General features: G+C 36.3%; 3 protein-coding genes across 3 annotated transcripts; 2 read left to right on the top strand and 1 right to left on the bottom strand.

The window, feature by feature from the left end:
- Positions 1 to 1,118: 1,118 nt before the first annotated feature.
- LOC112771304 (threonine synthase, chloroplastic) lies at positions 1,119 to 3,435 on the top strand. The gene is made up of 2 exons (XM_025816000.3): positions 1,119 to 1,893; positions 2,027 to 3,435. Exons 1-2 carry the CDS (start codon positions 1,279 to 1,281, stop codon positions 2,966 to 2,968), a joined length of 1,557 nt encoding a protein of 518 aa, XP_025671785.1. The 5' UTR covers positions 1,119 to 1,278; the 3' UTR covers positions 2,969 to 3,435.
- A 546-nt stretch (positions 3,436 to 3,981) lies between these two features.
- LOC112771303 (uncharacterized) lies at positions 3,982 to 6,477 on the bottom strand. The gene has a single exon (XM_025815999.3). The coding sequence runs from the start codon at positions 5,785 to 5,787 to the stop codon at positions 4,135 to 4,137; it is 1,653 nt and encodes a 550-aa protein (XP_025671784.1). The 5' UTR covers positions 5,788 to 6,477; the 3' UTR covers positions 3,982 to 4,134.
- Positions 6,478 to 22,390: 15,913 nt separating this feature from the next.
- On the top strand, positions 22,391 to 24,277 carry LOC112771527 (mitochondrial import inner membrane translocase subunit TIM23-1-like). The gene has a single exon (XM_025816296.2). It carries the CDS (start codon positions 23,425 to 23,427, stop codon positions 23,992 to 23,994), a length of 570 nt encoding a protein of 189 aa, XP_025672081.1. The 5' UTR covers positions 22,391 to 23,424; the 3' UTR covers positions 23,995 to 24,277.
- The last annotated feature ends 1,398 nt before the right edge of the window (positions 24,278 to 25,675 follow it).

Below are 25,675 nucleotides of genomic sequence, written 5' to 3'. Positions count from 1 at the left end.
ATATAAATTATAACTTTTTTAAAAAAATATGTTTTTTTATTTTTTTAGTATTTTTATTTTTACTATTAAAAATTTATCAAACACATTAAAAAATAAAAAAAATTTATTAAAAAAAGATATTCTTTATGAAAATAATGGCAGTATTAAGAGCTCGTTTGGGAAGTAGCAGAAGCTACTTTTTTTTGACTTTTGGATTATGAAAAGTCATAATCTGCGTGTTTGGCACTATCTTAAAAAAAGCTTTTAACTTCCCGAAAAGTTAATTTACAGCTTTTTGAAGAAGTAAAAATATATGACTTTTCGGCTTTTTGATAAGTCATTCTACCACTTTTTTTTTAAATTAATTTCAAAACAAAAAAAATCTACTCTGTGAAAAATATTGACTCTTTACCACTATTTTCACTCAAGGTCTGCTAGAAACATTGGCCTTCCACCATCATTCCACCATCATTCTCATGCAATGTTCCAAACCTCACCATCATTTTCACGTAATGATTCATCTGATGAAAGTATTGATCCTCTACCACCATTTTCATTTTTCAGACAATATTGCATCTGAAGAACAACCTACTGCATATATTCATTCTAAGTATTTTTTTATCATTTTATCATTCTATTTTTTATTATTAAATTTGTATTTAACTGTGGTATGAAATTTTAGTTTTAATTTTATTTTTTTCACATGTGATTTTATAGCTTGCTATTATTTTCATAATTAATTATAGCAAGTTCTTGACCTCAATAAAGGAGAAGGGAGTTCTAATAGGAGTAAAATAAAAACAGCAACAAAATATACATTGATACATTTTATAGTTATTTTTTATTTTCACCTACCATATCATACATAATATTAGTGATTAGATTAGGTAAAATCAACATTCAATATTAAAAAATATTTGTTATCATCGTTATTTTAATATTCATCCTCTTTTGTAAAAAAAAAATTATTTTTTGAATTATTTATCCAAACACTACAACTTCAAAATAAGTACTTTTATAACTAAAAATCCAAACACAAAATAACTTATTTATAAGCTACTATTAATAAAAGTCATTATGCTTTAAGCTCTTTTTTTAAAAGAACTTATTTAAGTTATTTACCCAAACTGGGCCTAAGTAGTCAAGTGCAGTTGGCAAAACATAAAGAAGAAACGACAGTGTGAAAGGCAAGTTGGCAGTGATCCAGTGAGAGTGGAATCACGGCGGCGGATCGCAAACAGTATTTAAAGCGTTTAGATTCAGAGCTGCTTTCTCATCTTTCACATTCTAAATCCCTCAATGGCTGCTGCTTCTTCTACCTCCCTCTTCCACGCATCTTCCCCTTTTCCCCTCAAAACCCACCAACCCCCCAGGCCCAGGCCCACCCACTTCCCTATCAAGGCCCAATCCCAGCCCACCACTCCTCTCACCTCCCCCAAGCAGCGCCGCCCTGCCGACGAGAACATCCGCGACGAAGCCCGTCGCAACAACATCACCCACGACAACCTCTTCTCAGCCTGCTACGTCCCCTTCAACGCCGACCCTTCCTCCACCGAGTCCTACTCCCTCGATGAGATCGTTTACCGCTCTCAATCCGGCGGCCTCCTCGACGTCCAGCACGACATGGCCGCCCTCAAGAAGTTCGACGGCGAGTACTGGCGCAACCTCTTCGATTCCCGCGTCGGCCGCACCACCTGGCCCTACGGCTCCGGCGTCTGGTCCAAGAAGGAGTGGGTGCTCCCCGAGATCGACAGCGATGACATCGTCAGTGCCTTTGAGGGAAACTCCAATCTCTTCTGGGCCGAGCGTTTCGGCAAACAGTTCCTCGGCATGAACGATCTCTGGGTCAAGCACTGCGGCATCAGCCACACCGGCAGCTTCAAGGATCTCGGCATGACCGTTCTCGTCAGCCAGGTATTCATAATCATATTCCCGTTAGGGTTCTTAGATTCTTAGTTATCAAACTATTATAAAGTTAGTTAGTTAGCATTGCTTATTCTGCAACTTGTAATGTTATTTGGGACTGATTTTGAGTGTTTAATACAAGGTGAACCGCTTGAGGAAGATGAATAGACCTGTGGTTGGTGTTGGTTGTGCTTCAACTGGAGACACCTCTGCTGCTTTGTCTGCTTACTGCGCTTCTGCGGGGATCCCTTCCATTGTGTTCTTGCCTGCTAACAGGATCTCCATTGCGCAGTTGGTGCAGCCGATTGCGAATGGTGCTTTCGTGCTGAGTATTGACACCGATTTTGATGGTTGTATGCAGCTGATTAGGGAGGTTACGGCCGAGCTGCCGATATATTTGGCGAATTCTTTGAACAGTTTGAGGCTTGAGGGGCAGAAGACTGCTGCTATTGAGATTCTGCAGCAGTTTGATTGGCAGGTCCCTGATTGGGTCATTGTCCCCGGCGGCAACCTTGGCAATATTTATGCTTTTTACAAAGGGTTTCATATGTGTAAAGAGTTGGGGCTTGTGGATAAGATTCCCAGGCTCGTTTGTGCCCAGGCTGCGAATGCCAATCCTTTGTACTTGTACTTCAAGTCAGGGTGGAAAGATTTTAAGGCGGTGAAGGCTAATACTACCTTTGCATCTGCCATACAAATTGGTGACCCTGTTTCAATTGACAGGGCTGTTTATGCCTTGAAGAACTCGAATGGGATTGTTGAGGAGGCGACTGAGGAGGAGTTGATGGATGCCATGGCTCAAGCAGACTCCACTGGCATGTTTATTTGCCCTCACACTGGAGTGGCTTTGACTGCATTGTTTAAGTTGAGGAATAGTGGGGTTATAAAGCCTACCGATAGGACTGTGGTGGTGAGCACGGCTCATGGGTTGAAGTTCACTCAGTCCAAAATCGATTATCATTCCAAGGATATCAAGGAGATGGCTTGCAGATATGCTAACCCGCCGGTGCAAGTGAAGGCGGACTTTGGCTCGGTTATGGATGTGTTGAAGAAGTATTTGCTGAGTAAGGCTCCAAAGCATTAGGTCAGCATTGCAAGTTTTGGCCCTGTTTCCCTTCTTCATTGCTGCTTATTTCCTTTAGGCACTCCAATCTATTGTCTTTTTTGTTAGCTTTAAGTATTATAACTTGCATTCTGTATACTGCTTTATGGTAGAATATGCTTACTGATTTTGTTGTAGACTATTTATTTGTTGAGCATGTTTAGCTCTCCCGCACAAATGAGTTTGATAAAGCGAGGAATGCGCCCTCTTTGGTTTGTTACTGGGTTATGAAATCCCATTCATGTTATGCTCTAACCAAACTGTAGGTGCTACCTTACAACTCTGCAATCAAAGGACGATTCTTCAGTTGTAATTTTTGCTACAGAGTTGAGGCCAAATTACTTCTGTTATTTTTGCTTTTGCAGTTGTTGAGTGTTTAATTGTTTATAGAGTTGACAGAAAGTTGAAAGTTTTACATTTTTATGGAATTGGAACAAATTGGAACTGCATGATATGCTTTATATTTGTTGGTACTGTATTTGTTAGCTTCATTCAATAAATTTACCCCACTGGATCATAATTTGGATTGAAGTTTCCAATCCTGTTCATCTCAAGAATTCTTGAACTTTGGGACAAAAGAATCTCGCTTTAGTCTTTGAAGATACTCCCTCCTTTCTCTCTCTATTCTGTAGATTGAAGTTATTTTACTGAAAAGTTTCGCGAAAAGATAGAGTACAGATTAATCCAGCAGTAACAAGTAGTTTTCCCCCTTTCTGAAAAGTTTCTTTGTAACATTTTTTATTCATAATCCTCTTTTCTAAAAGTTTTGTACTGGCCACATTTGAGTTGCTCAAAACATAAGGAAGGAATTTTGAGTGCAAAAGCAGTACCCACAACACCGTTCTCTTGATGCTTATATTGTTAGACAACTGTTACCTTTTAGGCTTTATGCAACACAGAATCTTAGTCACACGTCACCACATCAAAAGTATTTTCATGCTTTTTTAAGGAAAACTAAGATCAAATTAAAAAGGGATAAAATGCAAGAAGAGATCTATTGCAAAGGAAATAAAACTCCTGTTCTTCTATACTGTGTGGTACTATCGAACTTGATCTCAATTGGTACATGATAACAATTTACTGTAACAAAAAAGAAATGAACAAACGAATACAAAGAACAAAACAATCTGATAAACAAAGACAAAATCTCAATTTCGTAACTTCAACTTGGGTCCATTTCTTTCCAAATATGTTGAAGGTCCAAGATTGGATCTCCCTATTCCCTGCTTCTCCCTGGTGGAGTTGATCTTTTCCATCCTCAAACCAGCTCTGAATGTTTCAATGAAAGTACCAGCTTTGGTATCAACATCAGGGCTGGGATAGAACAACATTATTTCAGGTTCTAAATCCCCACCTTGTGGAGAAGAAGGACTATTATCATTATCCCATTGACTTGCCTCACTGCTGGGTGAATCCACAACATCTTCATCCAAATCTGGCGAACCACTACTTGAACTACTAATGCTATCTACTCTAACATAGTCACCCTGCACCAGGAACTTCCACGCCGGCAGTTTAAATGGCGGCGGAGGCGGCGGTGGAGGTATTGGCAGCAAGGGTGACTCGTTACCAGTAATAACGTTTTCTTCCAAAGTTGAGATATTCTCTCTAAGATGGGGCTTAACATTAGCCTTTGCCACAACAACCTGCGGTTTGGTTCTTGATGATGAAACATCTGGGTGACCCTTTTTATGTTTGCTTTTCTTAGAGAAAAGATTCTGAAAAACCGAAGGCGGTGGTGGCATAGGTGGTGGTGGGGGTGGTTGTCGTGGAGGCAGAGTAGGAGGAGGTTCAGAATTCAGAATGCTTTCGAAATTCTCGAAGCTGCGCTGCCTTTGTTTCTTCCTATTTTTTCCCTTCAAAGACGTGAAGAACTCCTTAGTTGCACTCCCTCTCTTGTTCTTATTGTGCACCGCAGGAAGCGGGGGAGGTGGTGGCGGTGAGTGTCGTTGTCTTATGCTTTCAACTCCCGATTCTTCATACTTCGGCTTCTCAATCACTCGGGAATGTCTTGGACGATCTTTACTGGGTAAAGGTGGTGGTGCCGGCGGCGGCGATGGTGCAACTGCTGCTTGTACCGGCGGCGATGGTGGAACCGCTGCTGGTACCGGCGGCGAGCTGGGGACTTTGGTCGTACGAACTTCAAAGGTGTCAACTTCAATGTTCTTAATGATCCCCTGCTCTTCTTCTTTTTGTTCTTCTCCGGCAGCTGGTCTTGACGGCCTGCGACGGAGTTCTCGGTTCTCGTTGTGGTCGATGCCCACCTCGCGGTAACCTCTAACGTGGGTATCATCGTAAAATCTCCATCGTTCTTCGGCGGCGATCCACGACTCTTGGCGGAGATCAGGGTAGGAGTTGAAACTCCTCAACCTGTTATAAGAGGGTGTTCTCTCAGAGTATTCATACCAATGCATTGGTGTTTCTGGGTTTTGTTTAGCATAGTCTTGTGATTGCGTTGCTTCAATGAAGGTTTGATCTTGATAGGAGGAGGAACGTGGGGTGTCGTTGGTGGTAGTGGTGTTGTTCTTGCTGAGGAAGCCACATAGTATGGCAAAGAGAACCAGAACAAAGTTGAGTGAATCCCAGCTTTTCTTCACTGAATGGGGTTTAAGAATGTGTGAACTGAAAGAATGTAATGTAGGTGCTATGATTAAGATGAATGCAGTTGCAGCCACCAGAAGGATAATGAGAACCGCCCCGGAGCTGAATATCATGGAGTATGAGCGGCGGAGGTGGCGGCCGCGGTGGCTGGCGGCACCACTTTGGAGCCAGAAGGGTGTGTCGTCCACTACTTCATCCATAATGGTGGAAAAAGTTGAACTTTCTCTGTAATTGCTAAATGGTTTTTCTATGTTGGCCTTTTTATATGTGTTTCTTTGAGTTGTGATGTCTTGTGTGTGTTTATGAATATTTTGGTTTACTTATATTGTGGATGAATTGATGTGATTGGTGGAGATGTGTAGGGATGTTGAAATGTGTAATAATTAATTAATAAATAAAAAAAATAATGGCAATTCAGTGTTGGCTGTCTTGGAAGAATGACAGTTAGATGGAAAACAATGGTGGTATTTGCATTGCTGCTAAACCATGTGCATCCCCAAATTGAAGCTTGTATGTGTTGTGCTTGCTTGACTTGGCCCCCAATATTATTTCATCATTCTTGCAAGGGACTAATCATTGCCCTACCTTAATTCATGCCATGAATTTTGTTTCTCAATTATCCATCAAACACCATTCAATCTCAATAAAAATTTGTTTATACTAGTAGTGCATTAAAATTAAAATCAATTGGTGTGACAAATGAAATAAATAAAGATATTAGAAAAAATTATTTTTAACATAATATAAATAGTCCAAAATATAAGTTGTTAGATTTGAATAGGCACAAAAAGTTTCTCTATAATAATACACTTACAATAAGTTATCATATGGTCATAATGTGAATGTTACCTGATAATGATATTAATATTATATCTCTTACTCTTACTTGTTAACATGATTTCCACAAAAGATGTTATTAAAATATAAGTAGCTATAAAATGTGAACATTTTATGTTTAAAAAAATGTTATAGGTGCAGTTGTACAAGATATTTGGTTGATGCTGTCATTGGCATTCTTTCCGCGTGAGACAATCAAACATTACTCAAACTCGTTTAATTAGACCCAAAACAAATTTTGAGTAACTTATGTGCATAAACTTAGAAAGAGAAGGATGATAAGGACAAGTAATAGAAAAAGACTAGTTCTAAATAGAGGTTTTTATAAATGTCTTTAAGAAAACCGTGTAGCGTAATGTCTTGTTTGTTTTTGTTTTATGTCATTATCTTCAACAGCGTGTAAGTTTTGTTATATATGCATGCTGTGTTATCAACCAGCAAACCACCCTCAAAGAAAATTGAACACTATTCAATTCTTTCGCCGCAAGCCTTCAGTTTTTGATTGATTATTTATCTGATATCTTTCTTGAGACTGAATGTTTGACTTTGTCTGCTAGTTCAATTTGATGGCTATAATCTTATATTCGAGAAGTAGCTAAGAAACAACCTCTACAATCTCTCTTCAAAATATTTACAATTACTTTAAGGTGAATACTATAGTGTGTTATACTTAAATTATTAAAAAAAATAAATAAATAATATTTAATAAATTTTAAATAATTTATTTTTTATTTTAAATTTTAAATTTTTTATTTTAAAAAAGAAATTAAACAATTTAAACACCACAACAAAGACACTATAAAATTCATCTTACTTTAAAGTTTAAACTAGCTATACATGTATAAATTAAAGTGCATACTAAAGTTGCATGTGGAAGGAAATAATCTTTGTACCATAATGTGTATTTTTTATTATTTATTTATTTTTAATAGTAAAAGTGAAATATGAATTTCATACAAGTGGTCACAGATTGGTCAACCATACATCAAGCTTGCCCCATCTAGAACCAGTAGATTTGATACAAGATGAATAACAGCTATTATTACAACAGCAAGTCATCAATAACAATAAATAATAATTAAAACATATAAAATAAAAATTTAGTTAATATATGTTCTAAGAATATAAGTTACGACTATTATTGGTAAAACAATTTTAGTTTAAACTATTTTTAGGGCACATATTAACTAATTTATAAATTAAAATAGTGTATAAATTACACGATAGAAATTATTCAAAAAGAATTATTATTAATATTTATCATAATTGTAATTATTATCAATTATTTTCATACTTAATTTGTCAACTACAACCACAAATTAAAATAGTCTTTTAAATTTTGATCTTTCCTCCCAACCTGAATTTTTTTAGTTCAAACTTAATAATAATCAATATAAAATTTTAAAATTTATGTGAAAATTTCATTAGATATTATTTACTTTGTTTTATTGTTGTAGTTTTCTTTTTTTTTTAAATGTTGTGTTGTAATCTAATCTCAGTGTCTTTTTAACTTTTTGTGAAAGACTTAATTATCAAACAAAAAAAGTTGTCTTGATTATTTGAGAATTCACCATATCTATGTAAATTTATCATTTTACATTTTCATTTGTGCTCAATCTTTTTCATCCATCTTCCTTTTCCACTAGTACACATATATTCTCACAGAATTTTATAGTCAGGAGTTAATTAGATGAAAATATAGAATGGGTAAAGAATAAGGTTAAAAATGAAAATACTTTTTTTATTCACAAAAGGTGATCAGGCCTTTTTTTTTTAATTCATTTAATGTGTCGTTAGATGGGATATTGTTGTATCATAAATTCATGATTATTAAATTAAAGAGTAATACCTCAAATAGGTATTCAAGAAATTTACGATCGGACAGATTTGTCCCCAATAAAATTCAACTAAGATTTTGATTCTAACGTTTTTAGTTATACATTAAATATGTCTTTATGGCAGTTTGACCTGGTTAGGACTAACGGTGACGTTCTACATAGAGGTTAACGAATTGATGTGTCAGGTTAACTGCGACGTGTCACCTCTAGGACAATTTGGTCCTCATCCAAACTGGACAAAACGACATCATATTGGATCATGAGGCGAATGACGTCGTTTCGTGGAGGACAGATTCGTCCCCACCATAGAAGGCAGAGTTGCAAAATGGCGCCATTTTAAATTGGGACCTATCTATCTGATGATTGTGCTTTTATAGGGACCTATTTGCCTGATAAGTTAATGTTTGGGGACCTATTTATTTAGGGGTATAATAATTGAGACATTGGTAGTTGTAGTTGTATTTTGTATATATGTGGTGGCTGTTTAGGCAAGTTTTAATCTGTGTTGATTATCAAATTGTTGGATTGAAATGTCTCATTATATTTGGATGGATATGCATGAAATCAATTGTGGTGAAATAGTATAAAATAAACACATTGCTTTTGGTTTGTTTCATACATTTATCAAAATGGTTACATAACTGATAATCAAAATATTATAACCACACAAGTAGTTAAGTTTAATAGCAACATAAACCAAATCACACAAAAGAAGGTTTATTTCCGTTAATATAGACTAAACAAAACAAACCAACCCAAGCAACAAAAGATCTATTTTCTCCAACATGACAAAATATGGTGTTGGAATTCTTAAAAGCATCATTTTTTCATAGACTGCTTCAATCCCGGTGTTGGAATAAATTTGAACAATCTAGATGTTGTGCCATTGGTTGCAACTGCTATGGCCGTTTTAGCACTAACACTTTCCTGAGCCTTGGGCCTGATTACTGTTTGGTTTGAACGTCTAAAAGATTGCTGAGCCTGGAATTAACAAAATTATTATGAGGATGCTTCATACACATTTCAATATACACATTAAGTCATTCAAAATTAGCATACTTTGGGATTGTTCGAAACATTTTTTGTGACATGTGAAAGAGAATCTTCAATTTGAGTGTCATGAGAGGGAGGATTAGAATTTTGCAAGCTACTAAGTCCAGATACATATTTTCAATGAAACCAAAAAAGGGCAATGAATATATTTGAGGGTAATGTCACCAACTATAGGTCAGATAAGTCTCCAACATTAGCTTATCAGACAAATAAGTCCCTATAGAAGCACAATCATCAGGCAGATAGGTTCCCATTTAAAACAACGCCATTTCGCAACTCTGTCCTCCACGAAACGACGTCGCCTCATGATCCAATTCGACGTTGTTTTGTCCAGTTTGGATAGGGATCAAATTATCCTAGAGGTGACACGTCGCAGTTAATCTGACACATCAACCCGTTAACCTCCATGTAGGAAGTCACCCTTAACCAGGTCAAACTGCCATAGGTATCTGATAGATAACTAAAAACGTCAAGTCAAAATCTTAATTAAATTTTGTTGAAGATAAATACGTCCGATCATAAATTTTTTAGAGACCTATTTAAGGTATTACTCTAAATTAAAATTTATTTTCTCAGTTTTAAATTGTTTAATGTTTTAACTCTATATTCAATTCTTACATGCATCATTCATGATAAAAGGATTAAACCACAATAATAATAATATACATGCATGCATGTTATTGATGTGAATAGCATATTATTATTTTAAGTTTAGAAGGTAGAGATGCTCAAAACCTTTTAATCAAAAGATAAATAAAAATGACACAAATTTATTAAATTCAAAAGAAAACAGTAATAACTTATCAAATATTAGACACATTTACCTTAAATAAATATACTCTAATAATTTATAAACATCAGAGTACTTAGAGAATACATAAAAAAATACCTAATTAATAAGATAAAATACATATCAAATTTAAATAATTACAAGAATACGATATTAAATAGTATTATAAAAATTAAAATATATAATTATTATAAGTGTCAGATAAATTTTTTTTTTGTATTTTTTCTTTATCGCACTATCTGATGATGTTTTACTGGCTGTTTCATCATCTTCAACAGCAGCAGAAGTTACAACTTCATCAGTTTTTCTTGGTGCTCTTCTCCTTTTCTTTTACAAAATTCATCATAAGAAGATAAAGAAGAAGTAATAAAGATAATAGAATGTATGATCACATTACAATTTAAGAAAGTCCAATTAATTATGGAGGTCGATAACACAATTTTTTCAATTTTATGTTAGATATAAACAATTTTTAATAGTACTAGAAATAATAAAATTATTGGCGTGACATGTTGTATATAATTTACTTGTAATAAACATACTTTAATAATATATATACACTGGAATATTTAAAGAATACGTATAGAATACCTAATTAATAAGATAAAATACATATCAAATTTAAATAACTACAGAATACATTATTAAATAGTATTATAAAAATTAGAATATATAATTATTACAAGAGATTTTTTTTCTTCTTTTTTTTTTATTATCTGATGATACTTTATCAGTTGTTTCATCATCTTCATTAGCAGCAGCAAAAGTTTAAGTTCATTCGCAGTTTTTTCAACGCTCTTTTCCTTTTCTTTTACAAAGTTCATCATAAGAAATCATAGGAGAAATTAAAAACATAATAAGGTGTATGGTCACATTGCAATTCAAGAAAGTCCAATTAATTATAGAGGTCGACAACACAATTTTATCAATTTCATGTTAGATATGAACCATTTTTAATAGTATTAGAAATAATAAAAGATATAAACAATTTTATCAATTTTAAGCTTTTGACATAGTTTTATATAATTTAACTCATTTTTAATATATATTTTATATTAATAACTAATTTTAATGACTGATTTAATAATTGTACTAAATTATACATATATTTATACATAAATATAATTGATTTTAGTGATAATTTTGTATTAATTTTTTAAAATATTAAAAAAATTTAGTGTATTACTCAATTATTGAATTTGGTGATATTTTTTAAAATTAGAGAAAATGATAAATAGGTCCTTAACCTTTTGGTTTGCAGACATTTAAATCCCAACGATTTGAAAATACATGTAAGTCTCTAACCTTCTCAAAATCTGGACAGATGGAATCAAACATGGCTTCCATTGTATTGGCCTGGCCGATATATAGATGTACACGTGAGAGAGTTTTTAAAATGGGACAAATTAGATTCGGGAATCGATATATCCAGATTTTGAGAAAGTCAGAGACTTAAATATATTTTTAAATCCTCAAAGATATAAATGTTCTGCGGGTCAAAAGGTCAATGACCTATTTGTTCTAACTCTTAAAATTATGAAGTGGGACAATATGCCCACGCATATTAACGATACGCTCTCGTCTCCGTAATTTTAAAAAACAACACAAAATCATCCAAGCAATTTTGAGGTGCAAATAATTATTTTTCTATAAAAAAATGTTACAAATAGGGGTGGCAAACGAGGAAGCCCGCCCATCCCGTCAAAAGTCCGCCATCTGGGGGCTAGCCTGTGTCCACCCCGCCTAGTAAAGCAATTCTAAATTCTTTCCCTGTCCCGCCTAATGGTAAACTGGCGCGTCAAAGCCCTATTTTTTTTATAAATCATTAAATATTAATTAAGATATATAATTTCACAACCATTTCAATAAACATATAATTTCTAAAGACATAAAAACTTATAATTTCTAAATTTACAAACATTAAAATGTTTATAATTATAAATATGTAATAAACATAATCATAAACCAAGTTTTTTAAAACAAAATAATAAAACTAACATTGTCCAAAACAAAACAAACATTATCCAAAATACATAATTAAACATCTTCAAGTTTATAATCAATCAAACATAAAACATGATACAAAATATAATTTAGAACATCATCATCTTGTAGATTAATAATATCATAGAAATTTGTAAAAAAATGGTCCTAACAAAAAAATGTTTAGCCCGCCCTGCCCCGGCGAAGCCCGCCAAAACCCACGGATTAGGCGGTGTGGATTAGACGAACTTTTTAAGTTTGATGATTTCAAATTTTCAGCATAACTCACCTTTTGGCGGGTTACACAAACCGATCCTTCGGGTTTCGCGCTGTTTGTCACCCTTAACTACAAGTTCAACAATGACTAACCCCTTATCCATTTCCCATGAATCAAAGCCACGTGTCAAACAACATTCAGGAACTGGATTTTTTTCTGACATAAAATAAAAAAAATCATTATTTCTAAAAACAAATTATCCCAACTTTAAATTCCAAATTTTGTTTTGTTTTTTCTTTTTTGGAAACTCGACCAAGTTCGCCGCACTCTCGATGAACCTTATGATATTACTAAGGTTCACCGCACTCCTGGGCTGTGAAATATATAGAGTTCGACGTATCTTCGACGAAATTTACCTTAAGTTTGCCCAAATATAAAAAAACGTGGGGGACCACTATACTTGTCATTTTCATTTTCATTTCAAAATTTTCTTTTCCAACTCTCTTCATTCTCATCCTCTCTATTGTGAAAGTTATTTCATTGATCGTTGGTGAAGTTTGTGAGCTCTTCAGTTGATTATTTATTTGAGTTCGATAGTATTAAGGAATTCTATTTTATTGTTTATCTTTTTTGTTTGATTTCTTATCATTCATTTTTTTAATATGTCTGTTTATGAAGGTAGATTAAGTTATTAGTTATATTAATTAGTTTCATAAGTCAATGATAGAGTTAATTTACATGATTTAGTTATTTTGAAATAATTTAGTTATTTTTAAATAATTTAGTTGATATTAAATAATTTAGTTAATTTAGTAAATTTTTTATGTAGTTTAGTTGATTTAGTAAATTTAGTTAATTTAATTAATTCATTCAATTTCAACAAAACTTAATCTATTTTGTTCTGTTAAAGTGTAGTCATGGAGCCAGAATTGTTGGGTTATGAGGATACAATGTATAGATTGGACCAAACTGACCACATTGCAAGCAAACTTTACCGAGTGGTACACTTTGTAACTCATGTCGCTTATATATTTGAAATTTGAATTTGTGTTGTAACTTGTTAATTCTTTTTTGTTATAATGATTTATTATATTTGGTAGGCGCCTAAGGTCTTGCATACCAAGAGGAAATTGTTGGGGCGTTCGCCTGAGGTTATTAGGCCATATCTCAGATGAGCAGGATTCGAGCATGTTACCTACATGGTAGAGTGGGAGCATGATTGGCCATTAATATTAGCTCTGATTGAGAGATGGCGACTCGAGTCCCATATGTTTCACTTGCCATGTGGGGAGATGACTATCACCCTGCATGACGTGGCATACCAGTTGGGACTCGTTATTGATGGAGAGCCAGTTAGTGTATGCATTGGTGGATGGGAGTAGTTCTATGAAGAATTGTCCATTGAGGAGATGTGTCAGGAGTATTTAGGAGCTATTATGGGCCCAGATGACAAACAGTCACAGACGAAGTGGACTGTCAAGCTCAACTGGTTCCAGAACACTGTGTGGAGAGTTGGAGGAGGACCCAACTGAACTGCGTCGACTGCATCATACTCGGGGTTATCTCATGCAGATGATCGGGGGCATTCTGTTTACGGATGCCTCAGACACTAGGGTGCACATTAGATGGTTGCTGCTGTTAGCAGACCTTGATCGGTGTGGGAGGTTATCTTGGGGATCAGCAATGCTAGCCTGGCTTTACCGCCAGATATGCCGGGCCACGAACTACTAAAAGCGAAATCTAGGTAGATGCAAAAATCTGCTACTTTCATGGACATATCACTATATACCACTGTTGAGGCCTCAGGGATACGTCACGTGCCATTTTCCACTTGTTGAGAGGTATAATATTTTTTAAGCATATTTATCGTAAGTTACTTAATTGTTTGTCATGTATTAACTATCATGAGATTATAGGTGAGCGGGGTTGCAGTCAGACAATGACAGAGGCAAGACTAAGCTTCATACTTACCGGCGTCTCCACAATGGACTAGGAGTCCTTAATGTAAGTGAATATCATTTGGTTTTAACATCAATGCATTAATTAACGTTTGAAGTTGTATATGATAAGTGTATGTGCGTTTGAACAGGTTGCATGGACACCGTACGCCGACCCAGGGCTGCAACATATCGTTCCACCAGGGATCGCAGAGTCTTAAGCCTCTGCTGCAGTTGTATGCCCTCTCTTGTGCTTTGCTAAAGTCGAGTGGCATCAGGCTGATCGTGTCCTTCGGCAGTTCGGTGGCCTCCAACACATTCCGATGAGATGCATGGCATGATGGGAGGTTCGGCAGGAGCAAGTGGTATCCTGACTTTCTGGGGCCTGGCATAAGTTTTGGGATGCTCACTGAGAGCACATGCTGCTGGTGCATCATTCCATAGATGTTCGCCCATCACGTGCATATTTTACCTGGTACTTCCGATGGGCACACATCGAGCTTGTTGGTCAGGATGACCCACACTTAGTGTCGAGCGGGGGTGGTGTGGGATGACCTCCCCATTCACCATCCAGAGGCTCCAGAGCTCCATCAATCAGAGGATGGCGAGCTTCCACAGGTGCGGCCTCGGGACGGAAGAGGGAGATGTAAGAGGAGAGGGCATCGTGCTGGAGGGAGAGGGAGGCAGAGGGATGCAGTGGCCGAACACGATAGAGACTCTGTAAGCCCACTTCCTAGTGGACATGGGGCACAGATTCCCGATGATGATGGGCAGGTGGTTGGGACGATGTCAGGACCGCTTTTTGAAGACTATTCGAGTCTTGGTCTTCTTGGGAATTCACATTAGTCAGAGGCCGGGAGCAACCAGTAGGGGCAGTGACTAGCGGTAATTTAGATTTTGACTTCGACATCCAGTTCAGTCCATCCGAGCTTCTTGGTATTGATCTATCGTACATCCGGTGTTGACTACACAGGACATGGATGAGGTCACCAAGTCGTGCCAGACTGGTTGTCCCCTTACATGCAGGAAGGTGGTGTAGGGTTCTTCGATGATGTGCCAAATCCACACCCGATACAACCCTTTTCACACGCCACCCCACCACCTTCCGCCTACTAGGGACGTCACCTTGACAATCCGTCCAGTGGTTCATCTCCCACAGCATCCCAGAGGGTGCAGACCTCCTCCATGTGTCACAGGTGGATGTCTGGATGCTGTGCCTCTTAGGCGACATCCAAACCACATGGAGGTAGGCGAGTACGTGGACAGTATGATACTATGTACAGTTATTATGATGTAGTATTTTGTGATATTGTAACCTTTGTAAAAATGTATATTTTTATGCCATGATCAAGCAGTATGTTGTCAGTATCATTACCATTGTCAAATTGTATACTTTATGGGGTAAGTACGATTTTGGTCCCTTAAGTATGGGGCCAGAATCGAATTCGTCCCTCTTCTTATTTTGCCATTAAAATCGTCCTTAATGTTTTTTTTTCGTATTAAAATCGTCCTTTTTATTTTTTTGGACAAAAATGCCCCTCCCCGTCTTCCCTTCCCAGCACCCCTACGTCCCCACCCCCCACCACCACCCCCACCCCCACCCCCACACCCCCACCACCATCCCGCGCCCCCTTTCCCCCCACCACCACCACCACACCGCGTCGTCCTCCCCTTCCCCCCAACTCCACCCCCTCCCCGCCTCCCCTTCCCCCACCTCCACCCCCACCCCCTCCTCGCCTCCCCTCCCCCTTCCCCTCCCCCTCTTCCCTTCCCCCACTCCCACCCCGCGTCACCCCCCTCCCCTTCTTCCCTTCCCAGCACCCCCACTCCCACCCCGCGTCACCCCCTCCCTGTCTTCCCTTCCCAGCACCCCCACCCCACCCCACGTCACCTCCCTCCCCGCTCTTCCCTTCCCCTCCACCCCCACCACCACCACCACCACAGCAAACAACAAACAGAGATAAATCAACAAATCAAAGATTCAACAAATCAAGAAGCAGAAGACGAAGCAGAAAGAAATCGAAGCAAGAAACAGAGGCGGCGAGCAGCAGTGGCGAGGCGGCGACCAGCAGCGGAGCGCAAGCGACGACGACGAGGAGGTCACGGCGGCGACCTCCCTGTTCCCCCCTTCTTTCCACCTCCACCCCCCGGTAGCGTGGTGAGGACGACGGCGGCAGCGCGGCGAGGACGCGGTGGTGATGAACGCGCGGCGGCTCCAAGCCCGTGACCCCTCTCAATGGGTCTGACGGCGGCTCCAAACGGTGCGATGGTGGCGGCGACTGAAGCACGAACGGCGGCGACAGGGTCTGACGGCAGCAACGCGAGCAGCAGCGAGCTGCTCCCTCCCCGGTGCCAGCCCCCTCCCCCCTTCCCTCCCCTCCCCTCCCCCCTTCCCTTCCCCTCCCCTCCCCTCCCCACCCACGCGTTTTCTTCCCCCCTTCCCCAAACACCCGTTTTGTTTTTTTTTTATTTTATAATTTTTATTATTAAAATAGGAATAGGGGTAGTTTAGGAATAAAACAAAATTTTTTATTAAAAAGGACGATTTTAATACGAAAAAAAACATTAAGGACGATTTTAATGGCAAAATAAGAAGAGGGACGAATTCGATTCTGGCCCCATACTTAAGGGACCAAAATCGTACTTACCCCATACTTTATTGTTTGTTACTAAGTTACTGTTGGATGGAAAAACATTCATAGAATGTTTCTATTATGTCTACCAAATTTGATAAGGTATTGTGTTGGAGTACATAGAGAAACATCATAAGTAATAACATTTTGACTTAATGAAAATTACGAAAACATACAACGGAAATGTAAAATAATATCTAATGCTGACTTGACGAGGCCCCACCAGTATCAAGAGCAGTACAAGTCGTTCGCATATGAGCGACCTAACAACACAATCCACACCTCTTCTCCCTATTGGATTTAACGTCATCCATGTTGTTATGAATCCTGAAGCTAACAGGCCGACCTTTTTTCGCTCTCATCATCCTAGGATTCGGCCGAATACAGGGTCCATCATATGAAGGCCAGTCATCCTCGTGACCTATGGGTTTGAACTCTGATCTGTAAACCTTAAATACGGTCTCCATGCGATACATGGGATGAACAAAGCGCCTCCAATCTTGTCGTGAATGGGAGCATACGGCTAGAATATGTCGGCATGGGGTATGAAGAGCTTGGAAATACCCATAATCACACTTACCATCATCAAGTAGAACTTGATAATTCTGCTGCCTGGAATTGGGCACTGCTGCCAACTCCTCAATGGTGAACGTGGTCCTCGACCGATCGAACTGATAAATATTTAACGTATTAATGTGCTTCGAGTTGAACTCTATAGTCTTGGATCAACAATTCTGAGAATTCTGTTCCAACTTGAAGCTGTGCATGGGCCTCAGATCCCTTCTTTGCAAAAAGTTCACCCAAATAGAAATAGGTTGACTTAACCAGACTCGTGATGGCCAGATTACGAGAACCTTTCATCACAGCGTTGATACACTCTGAAATGTTTGTTATCATGTTACCAAACCAGCGGCCATCATCTGCATATTGCGTCCACTGTGTACAAGGCATTTTTTTAAGCCATTTGTGATGGCAACATTCTCGCCTCTCAAACAACCAAAATAATGAGCAAACTCCTGTTGTGACTTAGAATACGCCGCATTGATGAGAACCTTCTTCAAGTCCTTGTTCTTGAAGTGAGTCATTAAGTTGGCAGCTATATGTTTTGTACAAAACGCCTGGAAGGTATGCAGGGGTTTCCATAAACTTCCATCGGGATTCAATGCAACATCAATCAACTTGTGGCTATCTGAAATCATTATCAGGCCTCGTTGGGGGAGGGGTGGGGGAGGGGGGTAACATGCTGCCTTAGATACGAAAGAAAAAATGACCAAGCCTCCTTCGTTTCACCCTCGACAATTGCAAATGCAATAGGCAATATGTTTGAATTGCCATCAACAATGTTCCTCCATATTTACCGTACAAGTGGGTGCCGTCAATGAAAATAAGTGGTTTACAGTGCTTAAAAGTCTCAACACACGGAGGAAATGTTAGGAACACCCGGTGAAACATCATAGTATCAGCTGAAGCAGGCCAAGGTTGGGTAACAAGTTGAACCTAGGTACCTAAATAATAACAGATGTTATTACTGAAGAGGTCTAGCTACGTTAAGCATATATAACAAAAGACAATGTAACAGATCTTACCAGATAACTACATCTGCATAGCGAATAACCAACGAGGAAGCTCATTGTATGACTCCTTTGAATCTTCGTATATCCTACCAATGACTCTCTACTTTACAAGCCAAACCTTATAGTATGATGCCTTGCAACCGAAGTGATTCTTCATACCTCCTTGCAGAACACGAATGCTGATGGTTGGATTTGCTTTTACCATGGTGAATATGTACTTAGCAATCAACTTTGAATCCAACCTTCGATGGTCTTGGCCCACCGATGTTTGCAAGCAAGTGTGAGGTCCATTGTATCTCCTCACCTCCCATTTTTCTTGCTTTCGGCGATAAGATATGCGTATGTTCCATCCACAACCGGACCCGAACTGGCTGCACTGTGCAGCATATTTTAATTGATCAATCTCTACTATCTTATACTCCATATCCCTCCTGATGTTATACGTCTTAACTGCCAACATCGCTCCCTCCTTTTTTTCAAACTGTTGTCCAATATCAAAGTCACTTACGGGATCCTCTTCGGGGGCTCATTGAGTGAAGACACAATATGAAGTCATTACATCGAGTTTTAAAGTGGAAAAGTGATCCGACTGGTCGTACGGTCGAAAAATGGTTGGTTGTGTTCAGCATAATTTGTGTGTCACCGTAGTAGTTCATCTCTTCCTCCTCCTCACCTTCATCGGGAATTTCCATTGGTTCAGCCTCAACATCTTCAATGTCATCGGGATTGACTTGATACAGATCTGTCATTGGGTCTCTAATCGCAGAACTCTCATGACTTTCAACATCAGACTGCATCATGTTTTCATTCGAATGTTCAATGTTTGAGCCCTCTTGACTATCTTGAGGTGACATATTTAAGTCAATTATCGTCCTTCTAATATATTTTCCTAACAGCTCCGCTTAAAGGGCTATCAACAACAGTATCTGCAGATAACTTTTGTCTACCTAACTCAACTAGGATAACGAATAATTCCAACAGATGAATATTTGTCCAATGGTTATGCCACACTCTTATAAGACGTATGTCTTCATCATCACGTAGCTGATACTTAAATGAAAAAAAAGATAAAATACTGTCAAAACCTCAACTATAATACAAAAAATACAAAAATAAGAATCACAACATCTACAACATACCTTTTGTAAAACAAAACGTTATCTACTTCGGACGGATATCGGTAGTAAATTTTCTTTACTCTTTTTGTCTGTTGTTGCCCAATAGCATTTAATATTAAATTCTTTAACATGGTTAGACTGTTAACTTCCGGTGCCATGTATGCAATTACTGGTTGAGCATATCTAAATACGATAGAACCTTCTTCATCATACATTATTTCACCATCATAATGAATGGATAACAACGGAATCCTAAACATTGTACAGAGTTTATTAAAATGATGAGCAATATCAGAAAGAAGAATAAGCTACTTGAATTGAGTTTCGACTCCGATCAGGGTGGGTCTTTATAGAAGTAGCTTTAAGTTTGTTGGGGGTACGACGAACTCTATATATTTTATAGCGTGCGCTGGAGGTTAGAGGTGTTGATGGATCGGATCCGATCCGCATATCCGCAGTATTTATTCGGATCGGATTGCGGATTTTTTGTAGGTATCTGCATATCCGTGGATCTGCAAAAATAAATAAATAAATAAATAATATTATTTTATGTTTTATTTCAACTAATATATGTTGACACGTTGTATTATTTTATTTTTATTATTTAAAAAAAGTATGTTTAATGATATTTTAAGAGTAAAAGTAAACATGTTTAAAAGAGTAGAAAAATAGTATTTTATTGATATTTTTAAAATAAAAATAAAATTTTTAAAATATTTATATATTTTGCGGATCGAATCCAAGTTTAAAAATCGCGGATATTTGATTCGATAATTTGAGTGCGGATCGGATCGAAGATTTTGCCATATTCGATCGGATCCGCGTTCACTCCTACAAGGAGGTGCATCGTATCTTAATAGGAAAATGCTACTTGTACAACAAAATTCAACCTTTATTCAACCTTTAAATCTAATATTTTATTATTTTAATTTTTTAATTAATCATATTTCTTATTTTTAAGGAACCACTTTTGTTTTGAATACTTATCATTGTAAAATTTGTAACCACTTGCAATTCAATAATTTTTTGCAAACCAAACCATAAAACTCGTAACAAGTTTTCGTGTACTAATTTTTAAAAAATCAGTGAAGTTTTCAAAATCAATTGAACTCACTTCCAGTGACGGACCCAGAAAAATTTTGTTGTAGGGGTAAAAAAATAATAAAATTTAGGTATAGATATATTTTTTTTGTTTTTTACTATAATATCTAATAAATTAAGAACTAATCTATCATGACTTTGAGTTTTATTTAAGAGGGACAATTAAGCTAATCACTCGATTAACCCAAATTTATTTAGACATATTTAAAATTTTAAATTAGAACTATCTATACATATTGATAAGAATTACAAACATACACACAATCACTTATTATAGTATTTAAAATAATAAAAAGATAATTTCACTCAATATAATATTTAAAATAATAAAAAATAATTTATAATGACTTTTTTATTTTTAACATAATTAAATATTATTTTTCTATATATGTACTTAAACAATTATTTTATTTTTTATTATCTCATATTTAATTATAAAATCTACTTATTATAGTTTTTATGGTATAAATAAATCTTTTATCCAAAATAATTACTATAATTAAGATCATTTTAATAATAAATATTAATAGAGTATATTAATATATAGATAATATGTTTTTTTATGTTAAATATTTTTTAAAAAGTCACTAATAATTTAAGTTGTATTTAATTAGAAAACTAAATTTTAATTTAATTATTAACTAATTAACTAATATAATAAAATTAATTATCACTATTTTTTGAATTTATTTATTTTTTATTTTTATTCTTATACTAAATCAAATTTAACAATATAATTATTATTAAATGTTTTTTTTTTTACCAAAGATATGAAGACTCGAACCCGCAACTTCTTAGATGAGTATGGGAAGATTATGCCATTTGAGCTATTACTCATTGGCTAATTATTATTAAATGTTAAGTTTAACAAAATATTTTTTTAACATAAAATACAAAAAAGTATTTATATTTTATTTTGGATAAATATAATATAATAAAAGGCATATATATATATATATATATATATATATATATATATATATATATATATATTAGTTTTTTTTTTAAAAAAATCCTGTGGGGGCAAATGCCCCCACCTCCTTCAATGTAGGTCTGTGCTCACTTTAATTATTTTTTTATTCAAAACATTCAAAACTCATGTTATAAACACATCTAAAATTAAATAAACAACATAACATTTAAAATTATGTATTAACACATCTAAATTATTGTCATTATAGTTCTAAATTACATATTGAACACAGAAAAAATTAAACTTAAATACACATCCAAAATTAAGGTAGCGTTTGGTGGAGAGACAGAGACGAAAAGACTGAGACTGAGAGACAGAGACTAAGAGACAGGGATTGAAATAAATCTCAGTATTCTGTTTGGTGCAAAATGGAAGACATGAATTGAAACAAGAATGAAACTCTAATTTAATTTGCACAAAGGGTAAAATTGGAATTAATTAATTGAAATGAAAGTATTTTAGGTATAAAATGTTATTAAAGTTTCAGTTTCCATCTCTAAAAATTTCAGTCCTATGTGTCCCTACTTTTTGGAGGTACTGAAATACTGAAATTTTAGAGACAGAGACAGAAATTTTAGTACCAGTCTCTGAACTAACAAACACGATACTGAGTCTCAGTCTCTCAGTCTCTGTCTCAGTACCTCAAAACAAACGCTACCTAAAAGAATGCACTCTAAATATTTTATCAACACATCCAAAATTCACATAAAAAAAACTTATATATGTACATAAGAACATAATCAACAACATAAACACACCCAAAATTAAGTATTGACACATCCAAATTAGATTAACATTACAACTTCCAAATCAAACATATGAGTGCAAAAAAAAATTATAATCACAAATACATTTGAAAAAAAAGAAAAAAAATACAGACACTTTCAATATTATACATAAATTTAAAAAAATAGAACTTTTTATTAAGCGAAAAAAGGAAGCAGAACTACCCGAGATAGAAGGAGTGCGACGTAGGGAAGGAGACAGGAGGCGCGAAAAAAGGGGGCGGTTGTGCGTGCCGCGAGAGAGGAGACCAGGGACGGGGAGGAGCCCATCGATGGAGAAGGCGCCAGGATATGCGCAGAGAAAGTGCGCGTCGCCGAAGGAGGAGATCGTCGCAGAGAAGTGCACAACACGGGAGAAGATGAAAGCGGTCACAGATGAGGAGGGAGAGGCGCTGCAGCTCTTGATGGAGTGAAGATTTTACTAGTAATTTAAGATGGTATAAGATTTATTTTAGAATTTTAAATTCAAAATTTTAAATTCTAACTAATTTGATTTTTGGATGTGTATTTAAATTGTAATATATTAATAATTAAATATATTAAATCTGAAATAAAAATTTAAAATTTATATTTAAATTTTAAATTTTAGTTTTATTTAGTTTATATTTTAAATATGTATTTAATTTTAAAAAAATACTAAATCTATTTATAATTTTTAGATGTATTTATTTTTTTTAAATTATTGTAATAAAAAAACTGAATATTATACAATTTTTAAAAGATATCTAGTTAAATTGATCTTAATAATATCATAAGCTTCGCCGAAAGTATGGCGAACTTGGTTGAGTTTCCAAAAAAAAACGAAATTTAAAATTTAAAGTTAAAATAATTTATTTTTAAAAATAATATTTTATTTTACCGAACGCGCCGCCATAGCGGTTCGATTAGGCATCAAAACGCAAAGCTTCAAAACAAAGCATCGTTGCTCTTTCAAAATCCTCTTTTCACCGTTTCTCTCAGCTCCGAAACCCTAACCCTAGAGTCCGGAAGCTTCTCTTATGGCGTACCAAGCCCCCGATCACGAACCGGACTCCGATTCCAAGAAAGAAATCCGCCTCTACAACCCATACAAGGACCTCGGGATTCCAAATCGAAACCTCTACCAGCTCCCAACTTCGCCGGAGTACCTCTTCATCGAGGAGGCTGAACGTAAGCGTCGATCCTGGGGTGAGAACCTCACCTTCTACACTGGCTGCGGTTACCTCGGTGGCGCCATCGGCGGCGGCGCTCGAGGCCTAGTAGACGGCGTCAAATCCTTCGAGGCCGGCGACACGCTCAAGCTCCGGATCAACCGTATTCTGAATTCTTCCGGCCACACTGGACGTACTTGGGGGAACCGTCTCGGCATCATAGGGTTGCTCTATTCCGGGATTGAGAGCGCCATGATGGAGACGAGAGACACCGACGACGTGTGGAACAGCGTGGTGGCGGGGCTGGGCACCGGAGCGCTGTATAGGATTTCGGGAGGCGTGAGATCTGCGGCCGTGGCAGGCGCAGTTGGAGTAGTGGTGGCCGGAACTGTCGTGACGGTTAAGCAGGCTTTCAAACGCTACGCACATCTTGCGTGAGCCTTTAATTTTTTTTTTTCTTTATTTCATTTTGGGTTGCTTCTATCAATTTTGAGCGGTTAATTATTGAGATATATTCGTGTTTAAAAAAAAAATATAGATGATTACAGCAAAATGTGAGTTGCAACGGTGTTGCTGTTGAAAGACTGTTGATATCCTGAGTTTAATTTTTTCCAGCTTGATTAATAACTAAGGCTAACCATATAATTTCTCGAATCATCTCTAATGAATAATATGGACGGCTGTAGAGCTGGATTATATATATATATATTAGCATAGAAAATTTGTCGTTTGTGTTGTGGGATTGTGCTTGTGTAGAGTATGATTTAGTTTCTCTGATGTTACTCTTAATGCATAAACTTTGAATTGTATGTCTTGATGGGCAGCAGCTAGGAAACAATGTTAATCCTTATTTTAGTATCTATTTAATTTAATAGGCAATTAAGTTTGCATTTAGGTGAATCGTGATTAGTTAGAATAAGGAAATGGTTCTCTATTATATATCGAGACGTTTTTGTTTGTAAGCGTTAACTAGTAGAATTTTAGAATTTTCATGTTTTAGGAACCATTTAACAGAGAAAATAATGTCGGCACATTTAGTGTTTTGCAGGACTTCAATATCCTTTTAATGTGATATTGTGCCCGAGTTTGGTCATCCATTTACAGATTCTATCTTATATCTAACTCTGTTAGATGTTTGAGCTCATGATTTGAGTGGTGCTAATTATTTTTGTGCAGCACTTGGAGAGCGCCTGTGTATTACTTTGTTAGTTGAACAAGTTTTCAGCTCAAACAGAAGCAATAAAAGTATTAACCAATGTAGATGATTGTTGTAGGATCTGATGGATACTCGGGAATTTTTCGTTTGCACGTATATGTTCTATATCTTGTGTCGGCAGTTTGGTTTCTGTTCATCCTCTTGCTATTTCATGATATTTGGTTGTTTCTGTTCATCCTCTTGCTAGTTCATGATATTTGGTTCTTGTTCTATCAGTTTGAATTCCAAAAATTTGTGTGTAAAGGAAAGCCCGTTTCCCATTTTCTCGGATTATCCTGAACCTTACCCAAGTTAGTTTGCTAGTTTTGTTTTAGCAGGTTCGTGCATAAACTTGGGGAAGTGTTTTCTTTTTTCTTTGATATTATGGTATATATGGTCATGTTTCCTTGTAGCTTAAAAAATAATCACAACGGTGGTTGATTATTAACAAATATTAGCAAAGACACAAGAAGAAGGTGAAAAATGTATTGTGTATATTTTTCGTTGCTATTCTTAAATTCTTGTATATATATATATCTAAAGGAATTTTATCTACAGCTCGTCGTATGTATCAAATCTTCCAAAATGCAAGAATCTTAATAGAATGATATTTACACTATGAGTCACTAATTCTAGAATAATGTAAAATAACGTGATAGAAATGAATTGAAGAAAAAGAATGCAGCTTATTTTGTGTGGGTTTGTTTGTCGTTTGATTTCTTTTGGGCCAACGGAGATGGTTGGTTCAATAATTATGTCAATTTGCATTTCTGACAACGTTCAACTTAAAATTGTCTCTAAATTTAATGTGGTTCGTCTTGAGATATTTTTGCGGTGAAATTATCTTAAAATTATTCCCGAAAATCACGCTGGACTTGTATTTTATCAATCTCGTCCCTCATCAATCTAAATCTTTTTATTCTC

This window comes from Arachis hypogaea, chromosome 18, assembly GCF_003086295.3.
Source record: "Arachis hypogaea cultivar Tifrunner chromosome 18, arahy.Tifrunner.gnm2.J5K5, whole genome shotgun sequence".
In the NCBI taxonomy this organism is placed as follows: Eukaryota; Viridiplantae; Streptophyta; class Magnoliopsida; order Fabales; family Fabaceae; genus Arachis; species Arachis hypogaea.
This window is presented reverse-complemented; position numbering and strand designations above follow the sequence as displayed.